The 12341-nt window shown below is 33.1% G+C and overlaps 1 protein-coding gene across 1 annotated transcript; it reads right to left on the bottom strand.

Annotated features, from left to right (window-relative positions):
* Positions 1-1050: 1050 nt before the first annotated feature.
* LOC111895545 (uncharacterized) lies at positions 1051-5070 on the bottom strand. The gene is made up of 9 exons (XM_023891629.3): positions 4212-5070; positions 3731-3860; positions 3075-3649; positions 2341-2421; positions 2152-2250; positions 1931-2044; positions 1757-1840; positions 1604-1675; positions 1051-1527 (listed from the first exon to the last, which is right to left on the bottom strand). Exons 1-9 carry the CDS (start codon positions 4533-4535, stop codon positions 1261-1263), a joined length of 1746 nt encoding a protein of 581 aa, XP_023747397.1. The 5' UTR covers positions 4536-5070; the 3' UTR covers positions 1051-1260.
* Between the last annotated feature and the right edge of the window lie 7271 nt (positions 5071-12341).

Below are 12341 nucleotides of genomic sequence, written 5' to 3'. Positions count from 1 at the left end.
ACAGCTTAATGATATATAAAACATAGAATGAAATTAATCAATGAGATAATGAAATGAATCATAAAAAGAAATGGAACAAATGAAGTAACGAAACCAACAAGATAATGAAATTAATCAATATATTATATATTAAATGGTCTTTGGCTTAACGGTAAAGAATGACTCTCTGTCTCTTTCAACTGAGAGGTCATTGGTTTAAGTCTCGTTGGAGACATAAGTGGTAATTTATAACTAGATTAGTTTGTTGTTCCAAAAAAAATCAATATATTGTATTAGCATGTGCTTAAAAGTGTGTACGCTATGTATTTTAAATAATCAAAAGATATATCCTTAAGATGTAATAAACATAATTTTGTAGTTCTAAAGTGTAATAAACATAATTCCGTGAAAAAAAAAACATACATTCTCCTGAATAATCAATCTCAATTCCATTCTTTTATGCTAAATAAACTGGAAATTTCCATTCTGGTGTAATTCAACATTCCATTCATTATATGATTACTACTTAGCAAACACTATCCGAAAGACATAGACAAAGAGAATATTGCTTTGCCGATGATTCTATAACCCTCACAAAGGACAAACAGGTCATGCTAGTTACCATTTGTTTTGTTGTATCTTCTTACTTTCTATACTCCACATGATATGATGTTATTCTCTTTATCTCAAGGAAAAACATACAAACTTCTAATTATAATCTACCTTACTCATTTACGACCATTATCCAAACAAACATTCGAAATTTGTCTTAATAATTTGTCCTTTTTCTTACCTCTCATACGCCTCAAATTCATCTAACTCCACGATGGATTTTGATAAAATAATAAATAATTTTAGTCGGCAGTTTAGGATCCAATGTAGCCAAGGGATTATGGGGTGTCAATTTCCAAATCAATTTCGAAAATAATAAATAATTTTATTAGATTCCATACTTGAAATTTTACAAGTAATTTTATACTAATCAAATCCATTTAGTGATGATTACATAAGTTTTATTGTTTGTATTTTATTATTTGTGAATCTCATAAAAAAAAAAAAAAAAACTAAAAATGAAAAAAGACGCATCAAGATTCAAGGAGTCTGTTTAAATTACAGAAAAAGTTTGGATGTTCAGTGTAGTTTATTAACAAACATTCATCATCAAATCTAATTAATGCACATGACCCATACATTTTGGCCACAAAACACAACTCTATTTACAACAATCCCATTCCTTTTTCTTTCTTTTTTTTTGGGTTGGTAGGTAGGGGGGTAGAATGGTCATTGTGACATACGATTCCATTGTTTCTTTCCTTTCTTTTGAGGCAACTTAAAGGGTCCCCAACTTTTTCTACGTTTTGAGGTTTCACTAAATAAACCAGACGCAAGTGCTTGTTTAAGCCATAATTCAAAATCCTCTTCTTCATCAGCCATTTGAGCATCTAAATCCCATGGATAACGACTTGAGTTTGACCTTTGAGGTTTCTCTAATCCAACCATGTTTACATGAAATGTTGGACGATGTGTATTTGGTCTACACCCCATTCCCTGATATAACATTTTTTATTTTTTATTTTATTTATCAAATTTAATTTAATAACAATAATAATAAAGTAAAACCAACCTGGCAAATAGCCCATTCTGAAACGTCAAAGATCTTGCTCTCAGCACAAACAAAAGCACGAGGTATTTCCACCTAAATCAATTTTTACATATAAATAATTCAAATTTCAAGATTTGAATTCTTGAAAAAAAAAAATTTTAAAAAAAAAAAAACCTTATGAGGTCCATCAAAGCTGAGTGAGCCTTTGTATTCCACCCAGCCATCCCCATCTTTAGCTTGATGATATTGACAGCAATCCTGTAACATTAACAAGTTTTTTCCTTAAATTCTCCAAAGAGGGTATTAATTATTAAATTAATTAATATTTTTTTTTGTTTTTTTTTTAACCTGACACCATCTTGCTTTCAACTTGATCCGATTTGTACATATCCATATATGTGAAAGGCCACATTTTGTGCACTGTATTCGCCTCGATTCCACAGAACAGTAATCATCATTTTCCTGAATTATTATTTATTAAAGAAAATTAATATTTAATAATAATATACATATATAAATATAATCATATGAATGTATATGGTGTTATGTTATGTTATGTTATGTTATGCCTGATGGGAAGTACTAGGAGACTTGTGAGATAGAGTCTTTGATTCTTTCTTTCTCAGCTGTTCATCATAGTCTCTCTTCTTCAAAGAATCAGAAAGAATCTGAAAAATCATACAAATATCAGTTCCAAATATATAAAATAAATAAAAACATTTTTAGAGAATCTTGCAGTGTAGAAGACAAGAAGTCACCTCATATGCACATTGGACTTTTTTAAATGATTCACTTGCCATTGGACTTCCCATGTTCTTATCTGGATGCACAAGCATGGCCTGAAACAATTACACAAAGAAACAGATAATAATCGCATGTAAAAGGGTATTTTGGTAATTTTCACATCAGAGGAGTTGGGAGGTAAAAAGGAGAAAGGAAAATAGGTAAATGATTGGTGATAAGCTGTATGGATTAAGTGATTAAGCCATAAAGTAAAAAAGAAACAATCCCTTACACAACTAAAAAGGAAGGGTATTTTGGTAATTTTCACAAATTTAACATGAGAGGAGTTGGGAGGTAAAAAGGAGAAAGGTAAATATGTAAATGATCGGTGATTAGCTGTACAGATTAAGTGATTAACCGATTAAGTCAAAACGAAACACTAAAGGGAAGGGTATTTTGGTAATTTTCACAAATTTAACATGAGAGGAGTTGGGAGGTAAAAAGGACAAAGGCAAATAGGTAAATCATTGGTGATTAGCTGTATAGATTAAGTCATTAAGTCATTAAGTCAAAAAGAAAAAACCCCTTACACAACTAAAGGGAAGGGTATTTTGGTAATTTTCACAAATTTAACATGAGGGGAGTTGGGAGGTAAAAAGGAGAAAGGCAAACAGGTAAATGATTGGTGATTAGCTGTATAGATTAAGTGATTAACCGATTAAGTCAAAACGAAACACTAAAGGGAAGGGGTATTTTGGTAAATTTTCACCTTTTTCCTATATTCCTTTTTCAACAACAAAGCATCAATCTTCTTGTAGCGAGATAAACCTAGAGCTTCATAATGATCAACACATCCAAGAATTCTTTTCATCTCATTAATTGCATTCACATCATCTTTGATCACAACAATGGAAGGTGATTCCTTTTCTTTGTTCACAATAATTGTTGTAGAAGCTTGTGGTGTGCTTGTAGAACTATACGATTGACTTTTCCCTTTCTCAGATTCATCAATGGGATTTACATGTACTTTTTCAGCTTCATTACTTGAATCAGAATGTATCTCCTCAACTTTTTCATCATTAGGAACAAAAAACTCACTCTCAGACTCTGCTCTAAATTCATCTTCAACAAATGAATCTGTGAAACTTTGCTCTTCAAATTGTGTCTTTTCACTCAGATTATCACACCATTGGAGAACACAGTTTAATGCATCATTAGATATGAAAGCAAGGTTAATTGATACCAAAATTCCAATCCATCCAACTTGAAGTTTTACACTATGGAGAGCATATAAGGTTGCAATTAAAACAACCAACCTTGCATGTTTCCTAGAAAATAAGTAACCTGCAAATAATTGTATAAAGATTAAACAATAATAATAGACTTTTAGCTTGTAAAACAGTAAAAGAGACATATATCGCATACCTCCAACAATAAATAATGTTCCAGTGATCCAAAAGTTCCCATACATCCACAAGATTAAAATTGAAAATAGCCCTACTATGAATATACCAGGTGTGTGGCCTAGGTAGTGAATAGCACAAGCAGCAACACCCTAGGAAGATAAGAAAACTGTTAATCACAATGTTTATGTAGCAAAAAGGTCTAATTCAATACAGATATTTGTGATTCTTTAATAAGTATATGTGTAATGTTACAAACTTTGATTGATTTCAATAAACCATGGAGGTTGATCCTTTTTGCAGATTTGTCTAGCTAAATTACAAGCTCTCTAATGATCTAGACTACGAATTGTTGATGAATCTGTATCTATAATTGGTCTATGATCCGAAACAAGTCAACAACAGTGTTGAAGTGACGATATAGAACCCAACTGGAATTTAGGGCGTTAGGGCAACGATTGAAGATATAGAAAGTGTTGCAATGGGGAGATTGATAAGCTTACCATGCTTAAAAGGACGCAGAAAAGGCAAGACATTGATGTCAAACTAAGAAAGCAGCTCCATATGATGACAAGAAGTGCCGCAGTGCCCAAACCAAAAAGCGATCTAGATCCACGAACAAAACAATCCTTCCACTGAATCAGAAAGTACCACAACAGCTTAGCAAGCCTTGAACTCCCATGGCAAACACTAGGCCAATGCCGTGCTATAGAAATCACGATTTTATCCCTGAAAAAAGAAGCAGCCTTCATCGCCGCGACAGTGTAACAATGGCTCTCCGAAAGCAACCATTTCCATCCTTGTTTAAACAATACAATGTCTTCCATCGCTACTAAAAGATATTGATGTGGAATTCTACTTACATTTCCCTTTCAAATACAACCTATTGAATCCCTATTCCCTGGTCCTAACGACACCAATCCCTGGAGGGTATCCATCAAATTGAGCTCCCGAGTAAACAAAACAAGCTTCATATTATTTTGACAAGGATGTTTTCTTTTCTCCCTCTTGAAATAGCTAGCTGTTCTTGTTGTCCCATATAGACGTCTACTTGCTGATTCCTTCCAGTGGTCGGATCTCGAAAGAATAAAATGAAATTAAGATGGAGTGGGACGCATTTAACGCGATCAGACACCTCAAGAAGGGAGAAGAAGAAAAGAAAGTGACCTCAAATGGAGGGTGTCTTGTGACGGAACCCTAGAACTTTTGGGTCACTTTTTCAGGCAATGCTCGTGAAAGGGAAGGGGCAAGAAAAGGCTTAAAGGGCATTTTGAGGTCCGTGAAATATAAAAAGTGGATGGAGTATTCACTATTCAGATTTCAGCTGAACAAACAAACTGGATAAAGGTGAACTTCTTTGGAGGGAGTGGGTGATAATATAGGGTCATATACACAATTCCTTTGTAGACATTGTCTAACTAAATATATATACTTCAAGTGTACATATTTTTTCCTATTAAATTGCTATTTGGGTTTAATAATCATTTTGTACTTCTCTTTTATTGATTTATGTATTACATAATTCTTTAATTAAATTATATTTTTTTTACTTTTAAATATATTTTAATCCAAAGTCAATTTGGTAGTTTAAGTTGTTTCTTTGTAAAATCTCATTTAGGTTTTATTTTAAATGTTAGCTCAAAGTTTAGCTTTTAACTAGTCTATTAACAAGTTATTTTACCCTATTTTATAAAAAATTATATACCAAAAAAAAACATGAGAGTATACACACATCTTCTCACACATAGAGTACAACAAGCAATTAGATGTATGAATAGAATTAACCAAAAATTATCCTATAAACTACTTTATAAGCTATGATAAGTTATTTTATAATCTCATCAAATGTTAAATTGCAATAAACTCAAAAATAAATTAATATATGTGTCAAAATATTAATATAAAATTATTATTTTTAATTCATACTTATATTAAAATATATTGCTAACAAGATATGAAAATAATCATATTATATATATATATATATATATATATATATATATATATATATATATATATATATATGTGTGTGTGTGTTTTGGTGTGTATGTTAAATTATATTTCTAGGAAAATTAAAATATATACAACTTTTGATGAATAGCCATGAGATGTGTTTCTTTTTCAAATGTTAAGTAGCTGACTTTTTAAAATTTTATTGCAAAAGTTAATCAAATTGAGCTCAATGATTATTAATTTATGAAACAATCCTAAAGTTTCCATCGTGTTTTTTGCTATCTGACCTCTTTATGTTTCAATAAATACACAATACACAATACACAACACGCAACAATACTATAAGATGAAAGTTAATCCAAATACACAACAAAACAAAATACTTATAGCATGGGGTGTTTCTGATCCCACACATATCACTACCTTGAGTTGTCATTCGGACATAAAAGTATACAAACCCAAAAACATAACATGTCAATTTAACAAGTTGTTATTTGGTAGTCTTTTAATTTTTTTCAATTAAAATAAATATTTTAATCTTTTTTTTAGGTTTAGAGTGTTTGATAACTTATTTAAAAATATCTTAATTTTTCTAAGAAAATGAGTTGTATCCGGAGAAGAAAAATATGTATTTTAGAAATACCTTAATTTCTCAACAAAACTTTTTTCCTCTTAATTTTTAACAATTCATACCTCTCTTAAATTAAAATTTTAAAAAATCAAGGTCAATACTTAAAATTAAAAATACATTATTATCTTGTTCAATCACGACTTCCATGTTATTGAAGGGATTTTCTGGCTCAATCACGTGACTTTTTATCCATGTTATCTTTGAGTGGTAATAAATGTGGTTCTGTAGGTGTAACACCTACCAATACATGCTAAAATAAGAAGGGTCTAACATAAAAACCTAATACATCATAAAGGCTCCATTCAATGTGATAGCTCCAAAACAAAACATGTTTAAATAATAAAAATGCAAAAATAAGGTTAATTAATATTAAAATAATTTCTATAAATATATATCAGGCCAAAATCATTTAATCCAAGCAATATAATAATAAATAATCAGTTTAACAATTAAATGACTGCTTGTGCAAAGGTTTAAAACAAATGGATACAGTATATGATTTCAATACATGATGCCCGTTTTAATTTCCAATAACCGTGAAATATCCCAAACATCAATTTCATATATTACGCTTTGAAGTATATGAAATACTACGGACACAAAAATATTGATGTTATATTTTTAAAAGTTAAGTTTCTTAAATTATTCTAATAAAGATAGTGGATTTTACCCTGGCAACATTTTGAGATTCAAAATTATTCAAACAAAGAGAGTGAATTTGACATTAACAACCTACATTTGGTCAAAAAAAAATTGTTTATGAAATAATACAGGCACATAGTTTATTAAAATTGCAAAATCATACATTTAAAATAAAATATGTAACTAATTAACCATTTATAGTTCTTATTGTTGGGGGATATTTGAGTAGGGTGATGGTGGATTGTGTAAGTTCACTTTTCGAACTGATATTTTCACTCTATTTCTGGGTTACAGGAAATTCAATTTAGGATAATCCAAAATGACACTTATGTATCTAGGCACAAAAATATGAGTCAAATCGTCAGAGGGTTCTGAGTTTGTATAGAAGAAGAAGAGCTGAGAATAAGTATTATATGCGGCTCAATAGAAGAGTCATATTTATATTTGACAAATTAGGATAAATCTTCTAAATTAGTTATACAAATATTGAAACTAATAACATAATCAATGTTTATCAAAAATGATAAGATTTTTCAGTTTTACCATAATTACCCACTAGGTAAATCTTCTAAATTTGTTGTATAAATCTCGAAATTAATGGCATAATCAATGGTTACCAAAATTGACGAGATTTGTCAATTTTACCATAATTACCTACTAGATTTGTCAGATTATGGTAAATCTTCTATATTAGTTGGGATAATCACGAATTTAATAGCATAATAAATGGCTACCAAAATTGATAAGATTTATCAATTTTACCATAATTACCCATTAGAATTCGGTTATTTCCATAATGCAACTAATTCAAATTTCGAAAACCTTTTGGAGCGCTGCCCAAATCTCGTATTTCTGTTGTATCGGCTTATAATTTGATCTTATATATGCATGCACTCCACATTCACCAAACATAAAATATAGAGTACAAACGATAAGCCCTTAGCTTACATGTCGGTTCCAATTACATAAAATGTTAGGTGACACTAAATCACCAACAATCCTCCCGCATTTTAGTGTAACCCATGAACTAACATAAAATTATCTAAACAAACCAAACTAGTAAATAAATGAAAATATGAAACGACTGAATTCCCATTTTAGTATCAAACAATTCAAATACCCGAGAGTTAGGGTGATCTAAGAATTGAACCCTTCAACTCATTTGAATACCTAAAAGTAAAATACATACTAGTTTATTAAATATTCTAGAAAAATACAAATTGACACTATTATAAAGCCGTGTGTCCTAATCCTTTCATGATTATATAAGGCCAAGTCTCCAACCTCTTGAAATACGGATACACTTCACAATCACATTGGTAATTCCTTTACTTCATGTATATGCATATACATTTTATCAAAGGAATTATTAAGAAGTTAAACTTCAGCCTGGATATTTGTAGAACCGAACACATACCTAGGATGTATATTTCATGTGTTCCAATCTATAAGTGTGAGCTTTCCTATAACAACGTAAACTTTCAAACCAAATTTTTTTTCAATTAAAACACATTTATCTCAATCCAAAAATCACAAAAAGTGTCATAACGTCAAATCATCAAATCACATATCCAAAAACAGTATAAATCATAACTCCAAGATCCTCTCAAAACATAACTCAAGCTCTGATGTGTGTACAATCAAGTCGGCGTCTTCCTGTAATCCTGAAAAGTACCTAAAACACATAACACATAACACGGTAAGCATGAAGCTTAGTGAGTTCCCCAAAATACCACACACAGCTCATTAGCCACTTGAGGCTATAACTCAGGAAGACCCTCCGGTCAATGTGTCTTAGAAGGACCCTCCGGTCCCAAAACTCGGGTGGACCCTCCGGTCCTATCTCAAAAAGCTCATAATAATACTCAGCATAAATCACAAAGACAAAATGTAGAATATCACATAAATCAAGTAAGCACATAAGACCCTCCGGTCACACATAGATACCACTCATGGTAAAGTATAGTGAGAAGACTCACCTCGTAAGAACTCGGATAATCTCGAACTCGACTCACCGGTCTATCCTCCGCCTAACACAACGATAATTATCCCTAATTAATAATGGCTCTCATTGAAGCTAGACTATCCCTTCTACAAACTCACAGAAGGGTAAAAGACCATTTTTACCCCTTCATGGGCTTAATAGTCCACAAATTGACCAAATCCTAAAATTCAACCAAAAGTCAATGGTAGGGAGTACGTTGGGCGTACTCAGCTGCCATGCAGGCATCGGGGATGCTCGACCCCTATGTTAGGTGTACTAGGATTACGCCCAACGTACACCCCAGATTCACACTTCTCACTCATTTGGTCTTAATCAGTTAAGACCTTGGCTCATATCACAGATTTTGACTCCCTAAAAGCTCTTACTCCATAAAGTCAGTGACTTTAAGCCTTTGCATGGCTGGAATGGTCACCAACACACAATAAACTCACTCTCTTATCTTAAAAAGCCCATAACTCATGCATGGCTTGATTCCAACGTCCAAGATTGGATGTTTATGACACTACACCACTAAATACACTCAAACGGGGTTGATCATAGTCTCTGGAGCTCAATATCTCATAAAGTCTCCAACTTTTGGGACAAAACCCTAAAATACTCTACTATGATGCACAAAATCAAAAGAGTGAGAAAGCTTTGAGCTTTATGCCTCAAAATGAAGATCCACACTCAGATAAGCTCAGATCCAAAGCCTGGAATCCCACTCCTTCTTCTTCAAGGCTCCTTCTTCACTCCAAAGAAACACAAGAATGCTCTCAAGGCTCTCAAATGCACTCACAAGCTCTAAGAACAAAAACTAGGGTTTAGGAGGGTTGTTGTCTAAGAATGGTGGCTAGGAATGAGGCCATCATATCCTTTATATAGGGGTCTCACCCTAAATTAGGGTTTTCACTCTAGGCCTAGTACGCACAGCGTACTAGGTGGCTTCCGTGTCGAAAGCACGCATATGAGTACACTGAATGTACACTCGCGTACGCCCTACGTACTCATTCACCACCTTTTCTCAATAAGGGATTAAAATGGACAAGCACTCAAAAGATTAAGGGTCACAAGGCATACTTGAACTTGGGATGTTACAATTCTCCCCCACTAGAATCAGAATTCGCCCTCGAAGTCATGCTCCAAAAATAACTCTGGATGCTACTCTCGCATCTCTAAATTCGGATCCCAAGTCAACTCGCACCCTCTCCGATGCTACCACTGAACCTGAACCAGGGGCACCTCTTTGTGTCTCAGAACTTTCACCTTCCGATCCACAATAGCGATCGGTCTCTCGATGTAGTTCTGATGGGTTTTATCCAAAGAACATCTTATGTGCTCATGCAAACCCTAATTCTTGGATCTAGGTTTCTCTATTGTACATGCAATTCATCCAATACTTACAAACCCTAGATCTAGTGTATATTTTCCGAAATTGATACAAGAAATCAGATCTAGATGATTACCTATTCTTCAAAGATTGAATCTTCTTGTCCTTGGAGCTTAGAGTCACAAGTGTCACTCCTCTAATGGCTTACAAACACCACAAGCAAGAGGATGATCTTGGAGAGAGGTTGCAAGCTCTTGAAGTCGGCTCTGGTACTCTTAGAAGTAGGGTTAGCCGATTTCTGAAGCCTTAGGGGTCTATTTATACTTGTGTTGTTAGGGTTTCAGTCAAAACCCTAATTGGATAGCTTAGGCCTTAAGCAGTCTAAAGAAGCTTCCAGAAAAAAGGCCTTGGACGAAATTAGATGGGCTCTTACTCTAATTTTCGTCCACCCCTTAAATCCAAAAGTACTCTCAGCCTAAATCAACTATCACACAATTGACAATTCCAGTCCCATTTATTTAATTAATCTTTTTTAGCCACAGAATTAACTTTTATTTAATATTAATTAAACTATATGATTTCTCCTTTAATATATTATTCATATAACATATTAATAAATCATAATAACCTCTCTCTTCATAAATCATCCTATCATGTTGTTTTGGTGAAGACAACCCAAAATGACAATGCACAACCGGGTCAAATGCTTACCAAATATAGTTATGGGCTTAGACATCAATCCAACAGTCTCCCACTTGGATAAGTCTGGTAACTACAAATGTAAATACAATCCGATTAGAAATCATAGCTCTCAAAGACGCTGTCGAACTCTGATCTCATCAATAACCTGTCCTTTAGATAAGGGATCGTATAGTCCTCCGTTCTAGATATCGTGCCGACAATTACATGGAACATAGTCATACTTATTGTCCAGCAGTTTGTTTCTCGATCTCATATTCGTTTGACATAGAACTTAATTGAATACATCAATTCAGTCATGATTGGGCCAGGCACATAAGTCAAACCAAATCATCGAGGGGCCCTGATATCGCTTTTACCCTCTTAGGATAAAAGGAACAGATAAACTTTGAGTTATATGCATTTACTATCCGCTAATCAAATCATACACAACAATGTGTTTTATAACATCAAGTTACTGATGCGTTTACGCATTATCAATGCACAGCCAATTAGCAAACAATAAACCATATATCTAGGTTTTAAGACCATATGATATTATCGTCTTGCGATCACTTGTGAGAAATTCCATGAAGCGATTCCAGCAAGCGTGGGTTTATTCCAATGCTCAAATCAAGTTCATAAGCACTCATGAATGTTGTAGCAAACTTTTGCTATGTCTAATACACTTTAGACAATCTACACACCAATTCATGACAGTCTTCATTCATACCTACTTCCAACATATGAACGACTGTGGACTGTTCGAATAATTTTTATTATTCAGGAAGTCAAAACATGCAAAATGAAACAATGTGTAAACAATTAATATAAGATAGTAACTTTACTCATAAATAATACTCATTTATTTAATCATCGAATGTTAATTACAATTCACTACTAGAAAACAGCTCTTTAATGACACGCATTGATTTACGATACGCATTTCATGCGTATCGTAAAAAAAATGTCAGTCTTCCTAAATTTGAAGTGTAGAGGACACGCATTTTTGCACGTCCTAAAATTTGTGTCCAATAGAAAAAAAAAATTAGAAACACGGAGGGCACTTATTAAAAAATGAGCGTCGTGTAGAAAGAGATGTTGCTTTTTATTTTTTTTTTAAAGTGCATTTCACTAAATCGCAGGGAGCATTCTACTTAGGGCTTTTTTCAAGAACTCTCTCTCGGTGCTCTCTGGTCTCTACAAAAATCGACGACCTCACTGTTCACCTCGCCTCCATTCTCTCTACAAACCCTAAGCCGCCACCACCACGATCAACCACCCACGTAGGATTTCAACAAATACGATCTTTGCTTTGTCCAGTAAAGATCCTATTTTTGGTATCGTTGTGAGAGTTCAGGGGTTTAGTGGCTTGATTAGTTGTTTGATCCGAGATTTCAACGGCGGTGGATACG

Source organism: Lactuca sativa, chromosome 9, assembly GCF_002870075.4.
Source record: "Lactuca sativa cultivar Salinas chromosome 9, Lsat_Salinas_v11, whole genome shotgun sequence".
Taxonomy (NCBI): domain Eukaryota; kingdom Viridiplantae; phylum Streptophyta; class Magnoliopsida; order Asterales; family Asteraceae; genus Lactuca; species Lactuca sativa.
The sequence above is the reverse complement of the archived record's forward strand: the minus strand, read 5'-3'. Positions and strand labels throughout refer to the sequence as shown.

Excerpts from the sequence above, each read along its gene's own strand:
- LOC111895545 (XM_023891629.3), bottom strand. The coding sequence starts at position 4,535 with ATGGAAGACATTGTATTGTTTAAACAAGGATGGAAATGGTTGCTTTCG. Across the intron at positions 2,422-3,074 it reads AAAAGGAATATAGGAAAAAG|GCCATGCTTGTGCATCCAGA; the intron begins GTGAAAATTTAC and ends TAATTGTTTCAG. Across the intron at positions 1,841-1,930 it reads TGAAAGCAAGATGGTGTCAG|GATTGCTGTCAATATCATCA; the intron begins GTTAAAAAAAAA and ends TTAATGTTACAG.